Here is a 26,125-nt window from a genome sequence, read left to right as displayed (position 1 = left end):
AAAATTCTGGCAAATCTAGAAAATCTGTAGAATCAAATGTAAATCTTTTTTCAAAGTGTTTTTAATTTCTTTTAAAATTTTTGTTCTGGAAAATCTAGAAGAAATAATGATTTGTCTCTGTTGGAAATATAGCTTGGTCCAATTTGTTATATATTCTAACAAAGTGCAGATTGGATTTTAACCTATTTAAAACATGTCATAAAAATTTTAAAATTAATCTTAATCAGGAAAAATTACTAATGATGTTCCATAAATTATTTTTTTTATTTTTTTTTTCAAAAAGATTCGAATTAGCTAGTTTTCCCTTCATTTTTTGGGGTAGAATTTTAAAGAGTCGAAATTGAAGATAAACTATGTTTCAAAATTCTATTTTTATTTTTTTGTATTTTGTCCTCTTTTAAACCGTTCAATTAAGTGTTTTTTTTTCATCATTTATTCTTTACAAAAAACCTTCCGTAAAAGGAAAAAAAATGTACAAGGTAAATTGAGCAAGTTGACTATTTCTGGCAATTTATTTAAGTGTGTATCAAACTGGTAGCCCTTCGCATTAATCAGTACCCAAGAAGTAGCTCTTGGTTTCAAAAAAGTTGGTGACCCCTGATATACAACAACAGGGGACCAACAAAATGAACCTTCCTTTTACGAGTTATCAGTGAGCACGTGAATGCAGCATATCGACTCGGCCAACATGGCGGCTATCGAAAGTGGCAAATGTGGCTTTTTCGTGGAGAAAAAGAAACGCTTTTGTAAAATGGTCGTTGCCAAAGGTAAAACGTTCTGTGGAGAACATGCGACCTTGGTGAGTTGTGTTGGGCTGGGTGACTTAAGGTTACGACGTAGAACAATTCGTTACAAATTTACCACCCAATTCAGAAAATTATCATTTTATTTGAAGGTGGCGCTGTTGAGCTGAAATATAATTAACAGTAAATATTCATCAAACCTGTTGGTGGAATAATGGAAACGACACAGAAAAAAATATATATTTGTGCCAGGAAGTGAAGATGTTTATAATGGCGGTGATCAGGTCACGTGTTTTCTGTTGCAGGAAGAAGGTGGCAGCAGCAGGAGGATTGTTTGCCCTCTGGACCCCAAACAGTGAGACATCAAGTTATTATTGACATATTCACACATGCATTGTTCAGATACACAAGGGTACGGTTGTATTTTTGCCTCATTCCTGTGAGAATCCTGCCTGTGACTAAAGCATTAAAGATATGGACTAGCAAGTTCTAGCTGCAGTGTGCTCAACACCTGTGAGAAATTAATATTGTAACATGATTTATCAATCAATCAATCAATGTTTATTTATATAGCCCTAAATCACAAGTGTCTCAAAGGGCTGCACAAGCCACGACGACATCCGCGGTACAGAGCCCACATAAGGGCAAGGAAAAACTCACCCCGGTGGGACGTCGATGTGAATGACTATGAGAAATCTTGGAGAGGACCGCATATGTGGGGAAACAGCAGATCAACTGGTCTAAAAAGGGGGTCTATTTAAAGGCTAGAGCAGGGGTGCCCATTACGTCAATCGCGAGCTACCAGTTGATTTAAAAATATAGACCTAAAAATTAGCGATCATCAATCTTCACCAAGACGTCACTTGATGGACATTCATGGCACTCGAGGGTCTTGTGAGATGACGCTGGCTGTTGCGAGATCATTATTAAGAAAAAATGACCAATAGGAAGGCGAGAAACACTTTTTATTTCAACAGACTCTTGTCAAAACTCTAAAGACCGACTGCACATTTCCTATCTTTTCTTTTGGGTACAAATCCAAGATGGGCTCCAGAGTGACTGTACATAAAGAAGCTAAAGGGGCGGTGTGGCTCGGTTGGTAGAGTGGCCGTGCCAGCAACTTGAGGGTTGCAGGTTCGATTCCCGCTTCCGCCATCCTAGTCACTGCCGTTGTGTCCTTGGGCAGGACACTTTACCCACCTGCTCCCAGTGCCACCCACACTGGTTTAAATGTAACTTAGATATTGGGTTTCACTATGTAAAGCGCTTTGAGTCACTAGAGAAAAGCGCTATATAAATATAATTCACTTCACTTCACTATCTTCACAATAAAAGCGCTGCTTCATGCTGCCTGCGCTAACAAAATAAGAGGTGCAGAAAGCCGGCGTGCGCAAGCGGGCAAACAAGTTTTCCGCCAATGATTTTCTTGTAAAGTGTATGGAAGCTGGATAAATAAGATGCCAAAAACCAACAACTTTCATGTGGTATTGGACAGAAAAGAGGACTTTTTTCTCCTCCATTCAAAAATGTGGATGTTATCATCACTACTGTCTGATTCCAATCAATGCAAGTCATCAGAATCAGGTAATACACCAACTTATATTCTTGTCTTCATGAAAGAAAGACATCTATATGTGTTACACATGCTTGTATTATCATTAAACACATTTAACTTGTTAACAAAAACGTCTCTTTCTTAAATAAATACATATAAATGATATATATGAATGAGGTAGAACCCCTCGATTTGGTCAATTGAAAAGTAGCTCGACTGCAGAAAAAGTGTGGGCACCCCTGGGCTAGAGCAGTGGTTCTCAAATGGGGGTACGCGTACCCCTGGGGGTACTTAAAGGTATGCCAAGGGGTACGTGAGATTTTTTTTTAATGTTCTAAAAATAGCAACATCTCAAAAATCCTTTATACATATATTTATTGAATAATACTTGAACAAAATATGAATGAGTTGAGTTGAGTTACCATGAATTTTAAACAAGTTGAAAAACGTATTCAGTTGTTACCATTTAGTGGTCAATTGTACGGAATATGTACTGAACTGTGCAATCTATTAATAAAAGTATCAAACAAAGTTTAAGTTTATTTGGAACATGCAAGCATACAACATGATACATCACAATTTCCAGTTTCTCTTTTCAACATGTTCGCAAAGGAGTAGGAAGAAGCAGAGCCTATTTAATCCTACCCCTTTTCTTTTACATCACAGTTGCTAAAACTTTTGTTCACTTCCTGCTCTCAATGTAATCACAATACACTCCATAAGTAATAACAATAAAAATAAATAATTGGTGAAGTAAGTTTTATTTCATACGATGAGATAAATAAGATTATTTTGAGAATGAAAGAAAGAATAAATTCAGAATGTTTATCTTGGTTCTTCTTTTTTGTACTTTGTAAACACTTCAAGTTTGAAGAGTTTCTTGAAGTGGGTCATATTAGAACATTGTTTGATTGCTTTTCTTAATCCATTCCATCATTTAATTCCACATACTGATATACTGAAGGTCTTAAGTGTTGTACGTGCATACAAATGTTTTAAATTGTAAGTTAAATGTAAGTTCATAAACTGTGAAAAGAAATGCAACAATGCAATATTCAGTGTTGACAGCAAGATTTTTTTGTGGACATGTTCCATAAATATTGATGTTAAATATTTATTTTTTTGTGAAGAAATGTTTATAATTAAGTTCATGAATCCAGATGGATCTCTATTACAATCTCCAAAAAGGGTAGAAAATCTGTATTTATAATTGAATCACTTGTTTATTTTTCAACAAGTTTTTAGTTAATTTTATGTCTTTTTTCCAAATAGTTCAAGAAAGACCACTACAAATGAGCACTAATTTTTTCTGTTATACAATTTAATAAATCAGAAACTGATGACATAGTGCTGTATTTTACTTCTATATCTCTTTTTTTCAACCAAAAATGCTTTGCTCTGATTAGGGGGTACTTGAATTAAAAAAATGTTCACAGGGGGTACATCACTGAAAAAAGGTTGAGAACCCCTGGGCCAGAGTATACAAATGAGTTTTAAGATGGGACTAAAATGCTTCTATTTATGTATTTCGGACTTATCAGGTCCATAGTGCATTTTTTTCGCACTCTTCATTCACGCCTAAAATGAAGGATAAGGTAGGTAAGTCTTTATTGTCATTGCACAAGTACAACAAAACTTTGTTTTCAGCACAAACCCGTTCAAGATTAGACAAACAAACAGTGTACAGGGTTACAGAACAGGAACGCTGATGGGTCGCCACAAGGCGCCCCGCCCTGTAAAAGTTGGGTGAAAAAGGGAAACACTGGGAAAAGATGAGTAAAAAAATACAATGTGGGAAAAAACCTCCATAACAAAGCACATACATATTACAATATACATCTCGAGACTTGCAACAGAGGGGAGAGAGGTGGGGGCCATGGTGGCAGTCTGCAGCTCTTGAGGCGCTGCCCATCCGTCCATCACCCCTAAGAAATTTGCGTGAAGGGCCTGGGGTATGTGTGTGTGGCGTATATTTTTTGTGGATGCATGTGTGTGTGTGTGTAAGCATGCCGCGTGTCTCTGTTTCGCGGCCCTCATGTCGGCAGCCGCCAGTCCGTCCAAAGTCAACAACAAGAAGTGCGTATGTCATTAAAGACAAGAAGTTAGTTGGTCGTGTCTGCGCCGCACTGTCCTTCAGGAGAGTTTCGAAGCCAGGGAAACAATCAAAGTTCGAGAGTGAACATTTTGCTTTTCACTCTAAATTGTCTATGACTGGTCCTCAAAATATTTAGACAAAAATACAACCTTACCTACTGCACCTTTGTAACACTACACTTTTAATATTTACTCATGTTTTGGTCTTTACTCTATAGTAGCGAAAACGTTCTCACCCAAGGTTTAATTCTACAAAGAACAACTTCCTGGTCAAATTGATTTTAATTCACTGCTATTTGTTCTTTCCAAGCAAGCTGAACAGTTTTTGCTCCCCAAAAAACAAACAATAAGCTACAAAAACTTTGAAACTCTCTCTGGGCCCGTCAGTCCAAAGTCAACAACAAGAAGTGCGTATGTCATTAAAGACAAGAAGTTAGTTTGTCGTGTCTGCGCCGCACTGTCCTTCAGGAGAGTTTCAAAGCCAGGGAAACAATCCAAGTTAGAGAGTGAACATTTTGCTTTTCACTCTAAATTGTCTATGACTGGTCCTCAAAATATTTAGACAAAAATACAACCTTACCTACTGCACCTTTGTAACACTACACTTTTAATATTTACTCATGTTTTGGTCTTTACTCTATAGTAGCGAAAACGTTCTCACCCCAAGGTTAAATTCTACAAAGAACAACTTTGTAACACTACACTTTTAATATTTACTCATGTTTTGGTCTTTACTCTATAGTAGCGAAAACGTTCTCACCCCAAGGTTTAATTCTACAAAGAACAACTTTCTGGTCAAATTGATTTTAATTCACTGCTATTTGTTCTTTCCGAGCAAGCTGGACAGTTTTTGCTCCCCAAAAAACAAACAATAAGCTACAAAAACTTTGAACTCTCCCTGGGCCGGTCAGTCCAAAGTCAACAACAAGAAGTGCGTATGTCATTAAAGACAAGAAGTTAGTTTGTCGTGTCTGCGCTGCACTGTCCTTCAGGAGAGTTTCGAAGCCAGGGAAACAATCCAAGTTACAATGTTTCGTATGCGAGTGAACATTTTGCTTTTCACTCTAAATTGTCTATGACTGGTCCTCAAAATATTTAGACAGAAATACAACCCTACCAACTGCACCTTTGTAACACTACACTTTTAATATTTACTCATGTTTTGGTCTTTACTCTGTAGTAGCGAAAACGTTCTCACCCAAGGTTTAATTCTACAAAGAACAACTTTCTGGTCAAATTGATTTTAATGCTCTGCTATTTGTTTATTCCGAGCAAGCTGAACAGTTTTTGCTCCCCAAAAAACAAACAATGAGCTACAAAAACTTTGAAACTCTCCCTGGGCCAGTCAGTCCAAAGTCAACAACAAGAAGTGCGTATGTCATTAAAGACAAGAAGTTAGTTTGTCGTGTCTGCGCCGCACTATCCTTCGGGAGAGTTTCAAAGCCAGGGAAACAATCCAAGTTAGAGAGTGAACATTTTGCTTTTCACTCTAAATTGTCTATGACTGGTCCTCAAAATATTTAGACAAAAATACAACCTTACCTACTGCACCTTTGTAACACTACACTTTTAATATTTACTCATGTTTTGGTCTTTACTCTGTAGCAGCGAAAACGTTCTCACCCAAAGTTTAATTCTACAAAGAACAACTTTCTGGTCAAATTGATTTCAATTCAATGCTATTTGTTCTTTCCAAGCAAGCTGAACAGTTTTTGCTCCCCAAAAAACAAACAATAAGCTACAAAAACTTTGAAACTCTCTCTGGGCCCGTCAGTCCAAAGTCAACAACAAGAAGTGCGTATGTCATTAAAGACAAGAAGTTAGTTTGTCGTGTCTGCGCCGCACTGTCCTTCAGGAGAGTTTCAAAGCCAGGGAAACAATCCAAGTTAGAGAGTGAACATTTTGCTTTTCACTCTAAATTGTCTATGACTGGTCCTCAAAATATTTAGACAAAAATACAACCTTACCTACTGCACCTTTGTAACACTACACTTTTAATATTTACTCATGTTTTGGTCTTTACTCTGTAGCACCGCAAACGTTCTCACTCAAAGTTTAATTATACAAAGAACAACTTTCTGGTCAAATTGATTTCAATTCAATGCTATTCGTTCTTTCTAAGCAAGCTGAACAGTTTTTGCTCCCCAAAAAACAAACAATAAGCTACAAAAAACTTTGAAACCCTCCCTGGGCCAGTCAGTCCAAAGTCAACAACAAGAAGTGTGTATGTCATTAAAGACAAGAAGTTAGTTTGTTGTGTCTGCGCCGCACTGTCCTTCAGGAGAGTTTCGAAGCCAGGGAAACAATCCAAGTTAGAATGTTTTGTATGCGAGTGGGAAACATCTCAGCGGAAACATTTCTATTGATTCTCGAAAAGCTAAAAGGGATTCAGAAGGGAAACGTCACTTTACTCAGAAGTAGCAATCCATGTGAGATGGTTGGTAAGACCCCATTAACGTGTGTGTGTGTGTGTGTGTGTGTCACTTTATGTCACCGTTTTTTCTCAGCACGGTCAGTGAAGACAAACTGGACAAACACTTGAAGAAATGTAACTCCAGAGTCAAGCCAAAACCCGTAAGCGAATGACTTTCTGTATCTTCCCGTTTGTGCTTTGGTACGCTAACCTTGTTTGTTTCTGTTGTCAGCAATATTATGTGGAGAACATCAACGCTGGCTCAGCTAACCAAGACCACGACGGCGCTCAAGGGGTAACACTCCACATCTGTTTGATTTAGTTACTATGGTAACATTTGAATTGTTTTATTGTTACAATGGTATCTTTTGTTTTGTAACACCTACTTTCATTATAATGTTACCCTTGAATCATGGTAGAGTTACTTTGGTAACATCTACATCTCTTCTAATGTTACCATTGTAATATTACTGTGGTAATATTCACCTCTATGGTATTTTTACCATTGTAGCGTTACTATGGTAGCAGCCACTTTATTTGTAATGTTTTTACTAATGTTAGGATTAGGGCTGTGAATCTTTGGGTGCCCCACGATTCGATTCAATATCGATTCTTGGGGTCGCGATTTGATTATATATCGATTTTTTTTTTCCCCGATTCAACGCAATTCTCGATTAAAAAACGATATTTTTTCGATTCAAAAGGATTCTGTATTCATTCAATACATAGGATTTCAGCAGGATCCACCCCAGTCTGCTGACATGCAAGCAGAGTAGTAGATTTTTAAAAAAAAAGGCTTTTATAATTGTAAAGGACAATGTTTTATCAACTGATTGCAATAATGTAAATTTGTTTGAACTATTAAACGAAGCAAAAATATTACTTATTTTATCTTTGTGAAAATATTGGACACAGTGTGTTGTCAAGCTTATGAGATGCGATGCAAGTGTAAGCCACTGTGACACTTTTCTTCTTTTTTATTATTTTTTACAAATGTCTAATGATAATGTCAATGAGGGATTTTTAATCATTGCTATGCTGAAATTATAACTAATATTGATACTGTTGTTGATAATATTCATTCTTGTTTCACTACTTTTGGTTTGTTCTGTGTCGTGTTTGTGTCTCCTCAATTGCTCTGTTTATTGCAGTTCTGAGTGTTGCTGGGTCAGGTATGGTTCTGGAATTGGATGGCATTGTTATGGTATTGCTCTGTAGTGGTTTGTTGAATTGATAAAAAAAATCGATTTAAAAAAAAAAAAGAGAATTGAGTCTGAATCGCACAACGTGAGAATGGCGATTCGTATTCGAATCGGATTTTTCCCACACCCCAAGTTACGATGGTAGCGTTACTATATGAACCTCCACTTTTATTGTAGTGTTACGATAGTAGCATTGCTATGGTAATATCCCCTTATGTTACAGTGTCACTATGGTAGCATTACTATGGTAATATCCGGTGTAATTGTATTGTTACATTGGTATTATATTGGTACCACTTTTATAGTAAATTTACTGTGATAGTGTTCCCATGGTATCGTTCACTTTTATTCTAACGTTACCATTGTAGCAGTACTCTGGTAACATCCACTTTAATTGTAATGTTCCTGTGGTAGCATTACTATGGTAACCTCCACTATGTTTTAATGTTACCATGGTAACGTCTGTGTGTGGGTCCTCGTGTGGGTTGCGGGGACACTTGACACATGACGCATCATAGCAGCATTGATTTATTGTTTCAACATTTCTGTTGTCACTTGGGCCTTTTGTCGAGTCACTTTTCAGTGCGCTTCTTTGGCTTGTCTGCTGCCGCTGCACGCCTTTCGGCGTCCGGGGCTTGCGTCCGCTGCGGGGGTGCGTCATCGCTCTAGTAGTTTGGTTCGTCGTGCTTCTGGTCTGCTGGCCGATGTTTCTTCCTCCGTGCTGCTTCCCTGGTCGCTCCTCCCTCGCCCTTTTTATATTCTGCCAGCAGATGGACAGATCGTGAGCCGGTGTGTCGTATACGCACCTGCATTAGATTGCCGCTGCAGCGTCGCTCCGCGTGCGTCACGCCTCCTCTTGCCGCCGCATGCCCCGCCTCCCAGCCTCCAGGTGGGCCCGTGCTGCTGCTTTCTGCCTGTTGTCGGCCCGTCGGCGGTGTTTCTCCACAGTCTGCTTTTGTGGTAGCGTTACTGTGGTACATTTACTTTTATTATGTTGTTATGGTAATGTTACTATGGTAACATATACTACGTTGTAATGTTACATGGTAGCGTCGATATGGTAGCCTAACATGTACTTTTATTGTAATGTTACCATTGTAGCATTACTATGGCAACATGGACTTTTGTTGTAATGTTACATGGTAGGGTTACTATGGGAGCCTGACATCTACATTTATTGTAATGTTGCCATGGTACATTACTATGGTAACACCCTCTTTTATTGTAATGCTACCATTGTAGCATTGCCATGGTAACATCCACTTCTATTGTATTGTTACCTGTGTAGCATCACTACGATGGTAACATCCATATTTATTGTAATGTTACATGGTAGCGATACGATGATAGCCTAACATATACTTTTATTGTAATTTTACCATTGTAGCATTACTATGGTAACATCCTCTCTTATTGTAATGTTGCCATTGTACCATTACTATAATAATAATAATGATAATAACTTAGATTTATATTGCGCTCTTCTAATAACTTAGATTTATATCGCGCTTTTCTAAACACTCAAAGCGCTCACAGAGAAGTGGGATTCAATATTCATTCACATCTGGTGGTGGTAAGCTACATCTGTAGCCACAGCTGCCAGATTGTGTCTACGGCCCCTCCGACCACCACCTATCATTCATTCATCATTCATTCACCAGTGTGAGCGGCACCGGGGGCAAAGGTTGAAGTGTCCTGCCCAGGGACACAACGGCAGCGATTTTTTTGGATGTCAATAGGTGGGAAGCGAACCTGCAACCCTCAGGTTTCTGGCCGGCCGCTCTACCCACTACGCCATGCCACTCCATGGTAGCATCCACCTTTATTGTAATGTTAAAATGGGAGTGTTACTATGGTAACATACACGACTGTAATGGTACAGGGTAGCCCAACATTTACTTTTATTCTAATGTTACCATCGTAGCATTAGTATGATAACACCCTCTTTTATTGTAATGTTCCCATTGTAACATTACTATGGTAACCTCAACATGTATTGTAATATGTTACAATGGTAGCCTTACTATGGTAACATACACTGCTTTAATGTTACAGTGGTAGTGTTACTATGGTAACGCACACTGCTGTAGTAACATACATTGTTGTAATGTTACATGGTAGCGTTACGATGGTAGCCCAACATTTACTTCTATTGTAGTGTTGCCATTGTAGCATTACTATGGTAACATCCTCTTTTATTGTAATGTTACCATTGTAGCATTACTATGGTAACATCCTCTTTTATTGTAATGTTACCATTGTAGCATCACTATGGTAACATCCTCTTTTATTGTAATATTACCATTGTAGCATTACTATGGTAACATCCTCTTTTATTGTAATGTTACCATTGTAGCATTACTATGGTAACATCCTCTTTTATTGTAATGTTGCCATTGTAGCATTACTATGGTAACATCCTCTTTTATTGTAATGTTACCATTGTAGCATTACTATGGTAACATCCACCTTTATTGTAATGTTACAATGGTAACATTTACCTTAAAGGGGAACATTATCACCAAACCTATGCAAGCGTCAATATATACCTTCATGTTGCAGAAAAAAGACCATGTATTTTTTTACCGATTTCCGAACTCTAAATGGGTGAATTTTGGCAAATTAAACGTCTTTCTGTTTATCGGTCTTTTAGCGATGACGTCAGAATGTGACGTCATCGAGGTAACACACCCGCCATATTCATTTTCACATTACAAACACCGAGACTCGGCTCTGTTATTTTCAGTTTTTTCGACTATTTTTCGGAACCTTGGAGACATCATGCTACCATAGTAGCGTACTAGCGTTACTATGGCAACATCTACTTTGGTTGTAATGCTGTGATGGTGAAATACTTCTATTTCCATCCATTTTCTACCGCTTGTCCCTTTCGGGGTCGCGTGGTGTCGATGGAGCTCAGCTGCGTTTACTTGTCCTAATAAAATACTAACGGTCATGTCCCTATGGTAACATGCAATTTGTGTGTACGTGTAGGTGAGTCTGTGTGATCAAACCACGACTCAGTTACGACACCTGCTGGACAAATTGAAGACTGCTACAAAAGGTGAGCGTTCCCAAGTCTGCCACATGTCTGTCTGTCTTTCGGATTGTCTCCCTGACTGCGTCCGTGTGCTTGATGAAGCTCTGGACTGTCAGCTGGAGGAGAGCTTCCTGTCTCATCCCGTCTTTCAAGAGGAACTTAATAACCCCAAAAATGGAGACTCCGCCCACAAGCACCTGAAGCAGCAGGTAAGTGAAGAAACCCGGTTGTTTAGGGGCCTGTCAGGTTCAAATACCAAACTATTTATTAAACAAGACAAGAAGCAAGGTGTAGCGGTAAAGTCCGATACTATTACTGCTACTGGTTGCCGAATATATAAATGGAGCTAGTTCAGACGTGTGCAGCTGGTTAATAATCGATGTCCAGAATTGTGTGCATGTTTAACCAAAATGTTTATTAACATACAGTCACGTAAATCAAACTCACTTTGTAAAAAAAAAAAACGGAAAATAAACGGGAGCAAACAAATACTAGCAACGGCCTTTAAGCATAAGAGTTGTGTGATAACTTCTACATAATTATTCTAACAGGGCCACAAGCAGTCTGACAATCGCTCCTGTTCCCCCCCCACACCCCAGGCTTCCATCGTTGCACACCTGGAGACGCTGGGCTTGCTGGGACGCGGGCGGTGCTTCGTGGAGTTCGGAGCAGGTCGTGGGAAACTCTCCCACTGGATCCACGAAGCCCTGAAGACCACAGAGCAGCCGGCAGACTTGGACGACCTGCAGATGCTTCTGGTGGAAAGAAGCAGCACCCGCTTTAAGGTGAGACCCCCAATCCGGTCAAGTCGTTTAGGGCAGCGCTCCCCAGCCACCGGTCCGTGACGCATTTGCTACGGGGCCGCACAGAAACATTTTCATCAACTTAACTTTGGCCTGTCCCACTAAACACAGCAATAACTTGTTTTTAGATGTATATCACAACTCCTGATAGTAAGTCGCCTGTTGTTATAGTACATTATATAAAATGTTAAAGTGCCATATTGTAGCCAAAGGCTAATTTCCATCTGCAGGATCATTGTATGGAGCAGGGGTAGGGAACCTGTGGCTCTTTTGATGACTGCATCTGGCTCTCAGATAAATCTTTGCTGACATTGTTTAACACGATAATTATTAATAATTTCGCTAGGGATGCACCGAAATGAAAATTTGTGGCCGAAGCCGAATAAAATTCAAACGCTTGGCCGAAGGCCGAATACCGAATAATGAATGCAGTTTTTCACAATTTTTTTTATATTGCATAAATGGCCTAGAAAAATATTTTGACATGCTTTTCAAATAAAGTATTTTTTTATTGAATATTGACATTTTTTAAATATTCCAGTAGCCTTTGCTTTTCAAAAAAAGCACAAAGTTTTTCATTCACATTAGGCCTTCAAACAAAACATGCATTCCAAAAAAAAATAAAGTGCATTAAAGTGGATAAACCCACAACAAATGAATTATTGTCCTTTTGGCAAAAGTCTGCTTAGCCACAGTAGATATGCTAATAATGTAAACAGAAGGCTCAAGTAAATTTCAATTAAGTGTGTGCTTGTAACCTCTTACACTTATACAGGTAGCCTACACAACAGGCTAATAATGTAAACAGAGGCCCCACTAAATCTCAATAAGTGTGTGGTTGTAACCTCATACACTTATACAGGTAGCCTACACAACAGGCTAATAATGTAAACAGAGGCCCAACTAAATCTCATTAAGTGTGTGCTTGTAACCTCATACACTTATACAGGTACACAACATATCCCAACGTCACCGCGTCACTGCACGTTGGTTGATTGCGTCACCGCGTCCAAAAATTGCGTCACACGCCACTATTCGGCCTTGTTTTTAACTCATTCCACCGAAGGCCGAATGTGGCTTGTTTTGCCATATTCGGCCGAATATATTCGGTTACCGATTAATCGGTGCGTCCCTAAATTTCGCTGGTAATCACAGCGCTGAAAATGACGTGCAAAATTTAAAACATTCTGATGCATTTAAATCCATCCATCCGTTTTCTACCGCACCTGTTCAAGAAGTCGCATTAATGGTAAGAAGTATTTTATATCACGATGGGGGAGGTCGCAGCTTGCTGCTGGGTCGTTCCCCCAGGAAGGCAGACGGACTACTCTGGGACATGGCATTTAGGTAAAAACATGATTTAATTTAAACTAAAAAAAGATACAAACAAAAATCGCTCACAGTGGAGGCACAACTTGGGCTAAGGAACAAAGCTAAGGCATAAACAGACTATGAACATAAATCAAACAAAACTTACTTGGCATGGCATGAAGCACGAAACTATGGCAAGGCATGAAACAAGTCAGCACAAAGCGAGAAAAGATCACATTGACGCCAGGGCGACTGACTGGCAAAGACAAGCTTAAATACTGCCTCTGATTAGAGTTTGGGAAGCAGGTGAGCGGGCACTTTGTCCACCAGAGACAGGTGGACAAAATGAGTAACCAAGGAAACCAGACAAGGGAGTGGAAAAACACAGGAACTTAAAGAGTCCAAAGGACAAACAGCACATGGCCAAACAAAAACATGATCAACAGACATGACATTTTATTTAATATTGGTTAGCTTCAGAATAACAATGTTATGAAAAAGAACAAGAGTCTTATACTCTAAAATGTTGGTCTTACTTAAAAATGCACGCATTTAGTTGTATTCAGTGTTAAAAAATATGATATGGCTCTCACTGAAATACATTTTGAAATATTTGGCTTTATTGGCTCTCTCAGCCAAAAAGGTTCCCGACCCCTGGTATAGAGCATGGGTTCTTAATCTGTTTGACCTTAAGACCAAACTTTTCAACTAGAGACCCAGGGACCACTCTAATATTAACACTGAATTGGTCCTTGACGGGGCTTCACGATGGCAGAGGGGTTAGTGCGTCTGCCTCACAATACGAAGGTCCTGCAGTTCTGGGTTCAATCCCAGACTCGGGATCTTTCTGTGTGGAGTTTGCATGTTCTCCCCGTGAATGCGTGGGTTCCCTCCGGGTACTCCGGCTTCCTCCCACTTCCAAAGACATGCACCTGGGGATAGGTTGATTGGCAACACTAAATTGGCCCTAGTGTGTGAATGTGAGTGTGAATGTTGTCCGTCTATCTGTGTTGGCCCTGCGATGAGCTGGCGACTTGTCCAGGGTGTACGCCGCCTTCCGCCCAATTGTAGCTGAGATGGGCGCCAGCGCCCCCCGCGACCATAAAAGGGAATAAGCGGTAGAAAATGGATGGATGGATAGTCCATGACGGTCCTTCTAGATTGGGCGCCAAATGCGACAGACTTCTCAAGCCATCGTGTGGGTTCCAAGGACCGTCAAGAAAGGACATAGTAGCGAACACGTTTAGACTTCTTTCTTTCTTCAATAAAGACTGCATTTCAGCTGCTCCATCTTCCGCTTTCCTTTCTTCTTCTGGCGCCGTCGCCTCTCTCGCGCTCTCAGTGCCTCTCTCTCTCAGCGTCAGCTTCCACCTGGCTCCTTCTCGTCTCCCCGCCTCTCTCTCTCTGACGTTCACGGGTGTCGCCCTTTTATAGTGCGAGAGGATTACCTAATTGTCCCCAGCTGCGCGATCCACACACCTGATCTTGATTGCGGTGCGCCCTGCCTCGCCGCTCGCTCACCGTGCACGCCTCCTCGCCGCCATCTTGGGCGTGCCCTGCCTTGCTGTCGGACTGCCGGCCCCGCCTCTCCACAATAGTATATGCCAGGAGTCACCAACACGGTGCCCGCGGGCACCAGGTCGCCCGTAAGGACCAGATGAGTCGCCCGCTAGCCTGTTCTACAAATAGCTCAAATAGCAGCACTTACCAGTGAACTGCCTCTATTTTTTAAAATTGTATTTATTTACTAGCAAGCTGGTTTCGCTTTGCTCAACATTTTTAATTCTAAGAGAGACAAAACTCAAATAGAATTTGAAAATCCAAGAAAATATTTTAAAGACTTGGTCTTCACTTGTTTAAATAAATTCATTTATTTTTCTACTTTGCTTCTTATAACTTTCAGAAAGACAATTTTAGAGAAAAAATACAACCTTAAAAATTATTTTAGGATTTTTAAACACATATACCTTTTTACCTTTTAGATTCCTTCCTCTTCTTTCCTGACAATTTAAATCAATGTTTAAATTTTTTTTTTTTTTTTATTGTAAAGAATAATAAATACATTTTAATTTATATCTTCATTTTAGCTTCTGTTTTTTTGACAAAGAATATTTGTGAAATATTTCTTCAAACTTATTATGATTAAAATTCAAAAAAATTATTCTGGCAAATCTAGAAAATCTGTAGAATCAAATTTAAATCTTATTTCAAAGTCTTTTGAATTTCTTTTAAAATTTTTGTTCTGGAAAATCTAGAAGAAATAATGATTTGTCTTTGTTAGAAATATAGCTTGGTCCAATTTGTTATATATTCTAACAAAGTGCAGATTGGATTTTAACCTATTTAAAACATGTCATCAAAATTTTAAAATTAATCTTAATCAGGAAAAATTACTTATGATGTTCCATAAATTATTTTTTTTATTTTTTTCAATAAGATTCAAATTAGCTAGTTTTTCTATTCATTTTTGTCGGTTGAATTTTGAATTTTAAAGAGTCGAAATTGAAGATAAACTATGTTTCAAAATTGTATTTTAATTTTTTTCCTGTTTTCTCCTCTTTTAAAACGTTCAATTAAGTGTTTTTTTCATCATTTATTCTCTACAAAAAAACTTTCCGTAAAAGGAAAAAAAATGTACGACGGAATGACAGACAGAAATACCCATTCATTCATTCATTCATTTTCTACCGCTTATTCCCTTTCGGGGTCACGGGGGGCGCTGGCGCCTATCTCAGCTACAATCGGGCGGAAGGCAGGGTACACCCTGGACAAGTCGCCACCTTATCGCAGGGCCAACATAGATAGACAAACAACATTCACACTCATATTCACACACTAGGGCCAATTTAGTGTTGCCAATCAACCTATCCCCAGGTGCATGTCTTTGCAGTTTGACAGAAATACCCATTTTTTATATATATAGATTTATTTATTAAAGGTAAATTGAGCAAATTGGCTATTTCTGGCAATTTATTTAAATGTGTATCAAACTGGTAGCCCTTCGCATTAATCAGTACCCAATAAGTAGCTCTTGGTTTCAAAAAGGTTGGTGACCCCTGCTTTATCCCATCTCTTTGCAAATGAACACTCCCATGGCTACCACTACTTCAGCCTTATGAGTTGATTTTCATGCTCTTTTTTTTTTTTGCTCTTTTATACTGCCACACGTGCAAAGCCGGTCCGTGAAAATAATGCATACATTAAACCGGTCCCTGGTGGAAAAAAGGTTGGGGACCTCTGGTTTAGGGAACCAAACGTATATTATCTGAGCCATATTTTTTTGTCAGCGTTGATGTCGGTTTGTCTTGGTCCAGGTGGACGGGAAGCATCAGGACGGCGGCGTAGAGTTTGCCAGGCTGCAGATCGACATCCAGCACCTGGATCTGAGTAAGAGACCAGCGTGGCCCTCTACTGTTTCTCCCCATGTGACTCTGGTTATGTGACTGATCGCAGGTAAAGTTCCGCTGCTGGAACGCCGGTTGCCGCTCGTCGGAGTGGGGAAACATTTATGTGGCGCGGCGACAGGTGAGAGCCGCACTCACCTTCGCTGCGGCGATGCCGACTCAGCAGAATGTTGTCGTGTCAGATCTCGCTCTTCGCTGCTTGCTGGAAACATCGGCGCCTCAACGCGGACCGCCAAGGAAGCGCCTCAAAACGTCAGACGAGAGCCCCGGTCCTGCCGCGGTGCTGGGCCTGGCGGTGGCGCTGTGCTGTCACCACCGCTGCGAGTGGCGCCACTACGTGGGTCAGCAGTTCTTTTCGGACCTGGGCCTGGGTCCCGCCGAGTTTTCCGGGTTCTGCCGCATGTCCAGCTGGGCCACCTGCGGCCTTCGAACCGCCGATCGGAGCACGGACGAAGAACACGAGCCGATAGAAGAGACGGACGAGGCGCTCGGGTAAAGATGTCAGATTTTAATCGACAACACATTTATTCGTTTGCTGGTCATGTGACGTTCGGTAAGCAGGCTCATTTGCATATCATCACCTTGTCATTGACTCACCGGCAGGTTTCTGTCGCCGGCCGAGCGCGAGCAGGTGGGACGCCGCTGCAAACTTCTGATCGACAGCGGGAGAATCCACTTCCTGCGCAGCCGAGGATTCCACGGTCGACTCACTTGTTACGTCGGCAGTCACCTGACGCTGGAGAATGTCCTGCTGACGGCCACGCCCTCCCACGTTTGACTCATTTTGACGCCACTCAGCAGGCGACTCTGTGCACGTTGAGTGCGGCGTGCGCTCTTTTCCGGGCCTCACGTATGTACGACAGCATGAAGTCTCGCCCAAACATCTCACGGTCGTCGTCGTCCTCCTGCTCCTCCTCCTCAGGCGCCGTTGTCACGGATATATTGACTTCCAGCGTCAGCGGGTTGTCCCGGAAGTTGACAAACCTGCAAGAAGATCCACTTAAGGGGCATCCTTGTTGTTGTCCACACGCGGACAGGAAGTACAAACCCCGTTTCCATATGAGTTGGGAAATTGTGTTAGATGTAAATATAAACGGAATACAATGATTGGAAAATCCTTTTCAACCCATATTCAGTTGAATATGCTACAAAGACAACATATTTGATGTTCAAACTGATAAACATTTTTTTTTTTATTTTGCAAATAATCATTAACTTTAGAATTTGATGCCAGCAAAACGTGACAAAGAAGTTGGGAAAGGTGGCAATAAATATTGATAAAGTTGAGAAATGCTCATCAAACACTTATTTGGAACATCCCACAGGTGTGCAGGCTAATTGGGAACAGGTGGGTGCCATGATTGGGTATAAAAACAGCTTCCCAAAAAATGCTCAGGCTTTCACAAGAAAGGATGGGGCGAGGTACACCCCTTTGTCCACAACTGTGTAAGCAAATCGTCAGACAGTTTAAGAACAATGTTTTTCAAAGTGCAATTGCAAGAAATTTAGGGATTTCAACATCTACGCTCCATAATATCATCAAAAGGTTCAGAGAATCTTGAGAAATCACTCCACGTAAGCGGCATGGCCGGAAACCAACATTGGATGGGCGTGACCTTCGATCCCTCAGAGGGCACTGTATCAAAAACCGACATCAATCTCTAAAGGACATCAAATGGGCTCAGGAACACTTTAGAAAACCACTGTGACTAAATACAGTTTGTCGCTACATCTGTAACTGCAAGTTAAAGTTCTACTATGCAAAGCGAAAGCCATTTATCAACAACATCCAGAAATGCCGCCGGCTTCTCTGGGCCCCGAGATCATCTAAGATGGACTGATGTAAAGTGGAAAAGTGTTCTGCGGTCTGACGAGTCCACATTTTGAATTGTTTTTGGAAATATTCGACATTGTGTCATCCGGACCAAAGGGGAAGCGAACCATCCAGACTGTTATCGACGTAAAGTTCAAAAGCCAGCATCTGTGATGGTATGGGGGTGCATTAGTGCCCAAGGCATGGGTAACTTACACATCTGTGAAGGCACCATTAATGCTGAAAGGTACATACAGGTTTTGGAACAACATATGTTGCCATCTAAGCGCCGTCTTTTTCATGGACGCCCCTGCTTATTTCAGCAAGACAATGCCAAGCCACATTCAGCACGTGTTACAACAGCGTGGCTTCGTAAAAAAAGAGTGCGGGTACTTTCCTGGCCCGCCTGCAGTCCAGACCTGTCTCCCATCGAAAATGTGTGGCGCATTATGAAGCGTAAAATACGACAGCGGTTGAACGACTAAAGGTCTACATAAAACAAGAATGGGAAAGAATTCCACTTTCAAAGCTTCAACAATTAGTTTCCTCAGTTCCCAATTGTTTGAGTGTTGTTAAAAGAAAAGGTGATGTAACACAGTGGTGAACATGCCCTTTCCCAACTAATTTGGCACGTGTGTCAGCCATGAAATTCTAAGTAAATTATTATTTGCAAAAAAAAAAAAAAAAAAATGAGTTTGAACATCAAATATGTTGTCTTTGTAGCATATTCAACTGAATATGGGTTGAAAAGGATTTGCAAATCATTGTATTTTGTTTATATTTACATCTAACACAATTTCCCAACTCATATGGAAACGGGGTTTGTACTTACCTGAGGTTGGACATGTCCTCCATCATGGCAGGGATGTCGCTCAGTCTGTTGCTGCTCAGAACCAGCGTGTCCAAACTGGGCATCCTGCTGATGTTCTCCGGAAGTTTCTCCAGCTGGTTTCGCTGCAGCCACAAGGCGTGCAGGTTCTCCATCCTGACCACAAGCCAGCGCTGCGTTTTGACTGGCGGCCGGGGGGAAGAGGAGGCGGGGCCTTTTACCTACCTGTTGATGTCTTCGGGTAAGGAGGTCAGGCAGTTTCCCGCCATGTCAAGCCACTCCAGTGCCGGCATGCTGAGCAAGCATGGCGGCACCAGGCTGAAGAGGTTCATGGACAAGTCCAGATGCTGCAGACACCTCAGCTTGCTCAACTGGAAACAAGACAAGAAACAGAAACAAATTCCGGTTCTGGTCAAGCATCCTTAAGGGATTGGATTATACAAACCCTGTTTCCATATGAGTTGGGAAATTGTGTTAGATGTAAATATAAACGGAATACAATGATTTGCGAATCCTTTTCAACCCATATTCAGTTGAATATGCTACAAAGACAACATATTTAATGTTCAAATTGATAAACTTAATTTTTTTTTTGCAACTAATAATTAACTTTGAATTTCATGGCTGCAACACGTGCCAAAGTAGTTGGGAAAGGGCATGTTCACCACTGTGTTACATCACCTTTTCTTTTAACAACACGCAATAAACGTTTGGGAACTGAGGAAACTAATTGTTGAAGCTTTGAAAGTGGAATTCTTTCCCATTCTTGTTTTATGTAGAGCTTCAGTCCTTAAACAGTCCGGGGTCTCCGCTGTCGTATTTTACGCTTCAAAATGCGCCACACATTTTCGACGAGAGACAGGTCTGGACTGCAGGCGGGCCAGGAAAGTACCCCCACTCTTTTTTTACAAAGCCACGCTGTTGTAACACAGGCTGAATGTGGCTTGGCATTGTCTTGCTGAAATAAGCAGGGGCGTCCATGAAAAAGACGGCGCTTAGATGGCAGCATATGTTTTTCCAAAACCTTTATGTACCTTTCAGCATTAACGGTGCCTTCACAGATGTGTAAGTTACCCATGCCTTGGGCACTAATGCACCCCCATACCATCACAGATGCTGGCTTTTGAACTTTGCGTCGATAACAATCTGGATGGTTCGTTTCCCCTTTGGTCCGGATGACACGATGTCAAATATTTCCAAAAACAATTTGAAATGTGGACTCGTCAGACCACAGAACACTTTTCCACTTTACATCAGTCCATCTTAGATTATCTCGGGCCCAAAGAAGCCGGCGACGTTTCTGGATGTTGTTGATAAATGGCTTTCTCTTTGCATAGTAGAACTTTAACTTGCATTTACAGATGTAGCGACAAACTGTATTTAGTCACAGTGGTTTTTTGAAGTGTTCCTGAGCCCATGTGGTGATATCCTTTAGAGATTGATGTCTGTTTTGGATACAGTGCCGTCTAAGGGATCGAAGGTCACGGTCATTCATTGTTGGTTTCCGGCCATGTCGCTTACGTGGAGTGATTTCTCCAGATTCTCTGAATCTTTTGAGGATATCATGTACCCTAGATGTTAAAATCCCTAAATTTCTTGCAATTGCACTTTGAGAAACGTTGTTCTTAAACTGTTTGACTATTTGCTCACGCAGTTGTGGACAAAGTGGTGTACCTCGCCCCATCCTTTCTTGTGAAAAACTGAGCATTTTTTGGGAAGCTGTTTTTATACCCAATCATGGCACCCACCTGTTCCCAATTAGCCTTCACACCTGTGGGATGTTCCAAATAAGTGTTTGATGAGCATTCCTCAACTTTATTAGTATTTATTGCCACCTTTCCCAACTTCTTTGTCACGTGTTGCTGGCATCAAATTTTAAAGTTAATGATTTATCAGTTTGAACATCAAATATGTTGTCTTTGTAGCATATTCAACTGAATATGGGTTGAAAATAATTTGCAAATCATTGTATTCCGTTTATATTTACATCCAACACAATTTCCCAACTCATATGGAAACGGGGTTTGCACCTGGTCCGGAAGCTGGTGGAGGTCTCGGTTCATCGCCAGTTCCAGCCTCTCCAGACTCTCACAGTTGCCGAGCTCCTCCGGAACAAACTGGACTCGGTTGTAGCTGAGCAGCAGTTCTTTGAGCCGGGTCAGTCTGCCTGATGGCATCACAACACAATCCAGTTTCTCTTATTATTCCCTCCTTTATACAGCAGGGGTGCCCAAAGTGCGGCACGCGGGCCAAATTTAGCCTGTCACATCTTTTTGTTTGGCCCGCAAATGTAATACATATTATATTGACCTCTTTCAAGCTGTACAATAAGTCGCCAGAAATCTAGTGTAAATAATCAGCGGTGCTATTTTTCCATTTACTGTAATGCACTGTACAAACAGGAAACTTAGATTTTTACAGTAAATAAAAGTAGCAGCTCAGTCGCCAGAATCTTCTGCTAAAAATAAGTGGTACGGTTTTTCTATTTATAGTAAAAAAAAGCCCATTTATTTTTTCTGTTGAAAAAAATGGTAGCTTAGTCGCCAGAATTCTGCAGTGGAAATGTCCATAGATTTTACTGTAAAAACCTGGCTGCTCAGTCGCCAGAAATTGACCGTAAATCATCAGAGATAGTATTTTTCCATGTGCAGTAATGCACTGTACAAACAGGAAACAGATTTTTACTGTAAAATAAAGTAGCAGCTCAATCGGCATAATTTTGTGGTAAAAATAACAGTGGTACGTTTTTCCCATTTACAGTAATGCGCTGTATAAACTTAAACATTGTAATTTAGTAAAATAAACCGGCCGTATCGGCATGTGAAGTAAATTATATTTATATAGAGTTTTTCTCAAAGTGCTTTACATAGTGAAACCCAATATCTAATTTTTACTTTTAAACCAGTGTGGGTGGCACTGGGAGCAGGTGGGTAAATTGTCTTGCCCAAGGACACAACGGCAGTGACTAGGATGGCAGAAGCGGGGATTGAACCTGCAACCCTCAAGTTGCTGGCACGGCCGCTCTACCAACCGAGCTATACCGCCCCGTGTTGCAATGTTAATATTTCATCATTGATATATAAACTATCAGACTGCGTGGTCGGTAGTAGTGGCTTTCAGTAGGCCTTTAACCTTTTAAGGCCCAAGCTGTTTGTGTACATCCTTTTTTTTATTTCTCTTTGCTAGTTGGGCTTATTGGACCCTAATAAGAATAAAAACTAAGAATCATCTTTTGATATGATGTACTTAGTCCATAAGTACACAAACGTGTACTCATGTTAAGTGACATGCTAATTCTTATTTTTACACTTTTTTTTCCCAAATTCTATTGTATGTTATACTCTTCTGACACCACCAGATGGCAGTATAAGTGTCCACATAAGTGGCCATAAGACCCCAAATCAGAAGTGTGCACACTTTGAAATAAGCCAGGCAAAAGGTTTGGGCACCGCTGCTCTAAGGGACTGACCGATCTGTTTTGGAATCTCCGTGACCCCATTCCGAGACAGATCCAGGACCAGAAGGTTCTGGAAGGACGAGATGAAGCCTGGGATCTTCTGCAGCCCGCAGCGGTGAACGTGCCACTCCTGCACCTGACTCAGCTGGACCAGGCAGCCCGGCAGCGACTGGACCACAACATTGCAACGTCAGCCGCGCGCTCAGCGGGTCAAGGGTGGGGTGGCCGCGATGTCACCTTCCGCTCCTCGTGCTCGATGCGCAAAACCAGTCGGCCATCTTCAGTCGTCAGTTTCTGCTTGAGCTGAGCCAGAGTCTCCCGCTCCTCCCAAACGCCGATGCTCAACCTGGATGGGAGCCAGGAAGCGTGTTGGTCAGTACTACGGACCGCTGGGTTAACGTAATTTTTTGTGGTCAAGTGAAGATGTAGTCCAGGGGTCACCAACGCGGTGCCCGCGGGCACCAGGTCGCCCGTAAGGACCAGATGAGTCGCCCGCTGGCCTGTTCTAAAAATAGCTCAAATAGCAGCACTTACCAGTGAGCTGCCTCTATTTTTTAAAAATTGTATTTAGTTACAAGCAAGCTGGTTTTGCTTTGCTCGACATTTTAAATTCTAAGAGAGACAAAACTCAAATAGAATTTGAAAATCCAAGAAAATATTTTAAAGATTTGGTCTTCACTTGTTTAAATAAATAAATTTATTTTTTTACTTTGCTGCTTATAACTTTCAGAAAGACAATTTCAGAGAAAAAATACAACCTTAAAAATGATTTCAGGATTTTTAAACTCATATACTTTTTTACCTTTTAAATTCCTTCCTCTTCTTTCCTGACAATTTAAATCAATGTTCAAGAAAATTTATTTTTTTTATTGTAAAGAATAATAAATACATTTTAATTAAATTCTTCATTTTAGCTTCTGTTTTTTCGTTGAAGAATATTTGTGAAATATTTCTTCAAATTTATGATTAGAATTCAAAAAAACTATTCTGGCAAATCTAGAAAATCTATAGAATCAAATTTAAATCTTATTTCAAAGTCTTTTGAATTTCTTTTAACATTTTATTTCTGGAAAATCTAAAAAAAATAATGATTTGTCTTTGTTTGAAAAATAGCTTGGTCCAATTTGTTATATATTCTAACAAAGTGCAGATTGGATTTTAACCTATTTAAAACATGTCATCAAAATTCTAAAATTAAACTTAATCAGGAAAAAATACTAATGATGTTCCTTAAAATTATTTTTTTTTAATTTTTTCAAAAAGATTCGAATTAGCTAGTTTTTCTCTTCTTTTTTTCGGTTGAATTTTAAAGAGTGGAAATTGAAGATAAACTATGTTTCAAAATTAAATTTTCATTTTTTTTACTGTTTTCTCCTCTTTTAAACCATTCAATTAAGTGTTTTATTCATCATTTATTCTCTACAAAAAAACCTTCCGTAGAAGGAAAAAAATACCCTTTTTTTTTCAAATATTTATCTGTTTCTATATATATTTATCGTGAGAAATCATTAAGATGATCAGTGTTTCCACAAAGAGAAATAGCATTAATTATTAATAACAGAGTTAAAGGTAAATTGAGCAAATTGGCTATTTCTGGCAATTTATTTAAGTGTGTATCAAACTGGTAGCCCTTCGCATTAATCAGTACCCAAGAAGTAGCTTTTGGTTTCAAAAATGTTGGTAACCCCTGATGTAGTCCAACCTGCTGCTGCTGTGCATCTTCCTGCTCTGCTTCTCCCGCGTCTCCCGGACGTTCTGGATCTTGGTCTCCCACAACGCTTTCATGGAGCTGACCGAGCCGCATACCACCATGGCCGCCATGACGAGTGTCTACCTTGTGATGTCACAGCGTACAGGACGACCCCTGACCTCCCGGGCTCCTGTCATCAGGCGTCTGGTCCCATCGTCAAAGGCCAGCTGGTGAGTGATGTCGGCAACCTCAGAAACTCGAGAGTTAGCCAATACTTTGATTAGATGAATAGAAATAAGGTGTTGAGGTAGCAGTTAGAGCGTAAGTATGTAGTGCTTAGCACAGCAGCACTTTAGTAAGGTTGTGACAATTGTAATATTTATTAGTAGTAGTGTGAATGATTCTTTACCAGCATAGCGATCCTCACCTCGTGTTGTTCCTCAGTTGAAATCTGACCTCAGACCTGCTGGGTAAATTTAGCTCCGAGGTCACGTGGCCTTTGATAGACTTGTTGTCTCAAAGTTCCAGCAGATGGAGACAGAGCGCACTTTAGTACACTTCAGTCTATCCATCTATCCATCTTCTTCCGTTTATCCAAGGTCGGGTCGCGGGGGCAGCACCCTAAGCAGGGAAGCCCAGACTTCCCTCTCCCCGGCCGCTTCGTCCAGCTCTTCCCGGGGGATCCCGAGGCGTTCCCAGGCCAGCCGGGAGACATAGTCTTCCCAACGTGTCCTGGGTCTTCCCCGTGGCTTCCTACCGGTCGGACGTGCCCTAAACACCTCCCTAGGGAGGCGTTCGCGTGGCATCCTGACCAAGACGTCCGAACCACCTCATGTGGCTCCTCTCCATGTGGAGGACCAGCGGCTTTACTATGAGCTCCCTCCGGATGGCAGAAATTCTCACCCTATCTCTAAGGGAGAGTGTCAGGTTCAAACATTGATGACATCTATTAAACAAGACAAAAGGCAAAGAATCAAACAGAGACAGAATTAAATTTGGACTCAGGTCTGAGGAGAGACATGGTCCCTGTACTGTCTGTACAGTCCTGCACCAAGCTCTGCCCCAAGATCGTACTCTTCCTTCTTTATTTGACTTTCCCCCCCTCCTTCCCACAGCTGCTTCCTCTGGGAAGTGGGTCGTGAACAGCGTTGCCTTCGGTTCCCGAACCGTTCAAAGAGGGTTCCATGAAATTGTTCAAAGAGGGTCCCATAAAATAGATAAAAAAAAGAGTTTGTAAAAATACTTAAAAGAGTTCCTCTGGAAGTTGGGCAGATCCTGCCATCTGTCCGCTTGGAAGTTCGAGTGGAGTTTTACGAGCATTCTTCTTGGAAGGTTTAAGCCTTTTGTCTTCTTGTCCGGAACACCATGTAATACAAAGTTTTATTTGATAATTTACACACAATTTTTTCTGACAGAGAGCCCCGCCACCCGGCGGAGGAAACTCATTTCGGCCGCTTGTAGCCGTGATCGTGTCCTTTCGGTCATAACCCAAAGTTAATGACCATAGGTGAGGATGGGAACGGTAAATTGAGAGCTTTGCCTTCCGGGTCAGCTCCTTCTTCACCACAATGGATCGATACAACGTCCGCATTACTGAAGACGCCGCACCGTTCCGCCTGTTGATCTCACGATCCACTCTTCCCTCACTCGTGAATAAGACTCCGAGGTACTTGAACTCCTCCGCTTGGGGCAGGGTCTCCTCCCCAACCCGGAGATGGCACTCTACCCTTTTCCGGGCGAGAACCATGGACACGGACTTGGAGGTACTGAT

General features: G+C 41.0%; 3 protein-coding genes across 7 annotated transcripts in view; 2 read left to right on the top strand and 1 right to left on the bottom strand.

Moving 5' to 3' along the window:
- Positions 1–651: 651 nt before the first annotated feature.
- Positions 652–22,435, top strand: trmt13 (tRNA methyltransferase 13 homolog). The gene is made up of 11 exons (XM_061887906.1): positions 652–799; positions 1,049–1,098; positions 6,900–6,966; positions 7,038–7,100; positions 11,002–11,071; positions 11,150–11,256; positions 11,647–11,832; positions 16,476–16,548; positions 16,615–16,686; positions 16,748–17,057; positions 17,169–22,435. The coding sequence occupies exons 1-11, from the start codon at positions 665–667 to the stop codon at positions 17,341–17,343; spliced, it is 1,308 nt and encodes a 435-aa protein (XP_061743890.1). The 5' UTR covers positions 652–664; the 3' UTR covers positions 17,344–22,435.
- lrrc39 (leucine rich repeat containing 39) lies at positions 17,054–24,822 on the bottom strand. 5 transcript variants are annotated; one of them, XM_061887911.1, is made up of 8 exons: positions 24,782–24,822; positions 24,367–24,602; positions 22,902–23,010; positions 22,677–22,833; positions 21,238–21,374; positions 19,433–19,578; positions 19,211–19,363; positions 17,054–17,549 (listed from the first exon to the last, which is right to left on the bottom strand). In XM_061887911.1, exons 2-8 carry the CDS (start codon positions 24,483–24,485, stop codon positions 17,360–17,362), a joined length of 1,011 nt encoding a protein of 336 aa, XP_061743895.1. In that variant the 5' UTR covers positions 24,486–24,602; positions 24,782–24,822; the 3' UTR covers positions 17,054–17,359. The 5 variants fall into 5 exon arrangements, with proteins under 5 accessions (XP_061743895.1, XP_061743896.1, XP_061743893.1 ...); XM_061887912.1 differs by having other exon boundaries at positions 24,367–24,581; XM_061887909.1 differs by having other exon boundaries at positions 24,367–24,610; positions 24,782–24,818.
- rtca (RNA 3'-terminal phosphate cyclase) overlaps positions 24,433–26,125 on the top strand; it is a 53,166-nt gene continuing 51,473 nt past the window's right edge. Inside the window, exon 1 of the mRNA XM_061887908.1 lies at positions 24,433–24,584. Coding sequence (XP_061743892.1) covers positions 24,448–24,584 — 137 coding nt within the window. The 5' untranslated portion in view covers positions 24,433–24,447. The remainder of the gene's footprint in view (positions 24,585–26,125) is intronic.

The sequence above is a fragment of the Nerophis ophidion genome, linkage group LG26 (genome assembly GCF_033978795.1).
Source record: "Nerophis ophidion isolate RoL-2023_Sa linkage group LG26, RoL_Noph_v1.0, whole genome shotgun sequence".
NCBI classification, from domain to species: domain Eukaryota; kingdom Metazoa; phylum Chordata; class Actinopteri; order Syngnathiformes; family Syngnathidae; genus Nerophis; species Nerophis ophidion.
This window is presented reverse-complemented; position numbering and strand designations above follow the sequence as displayed.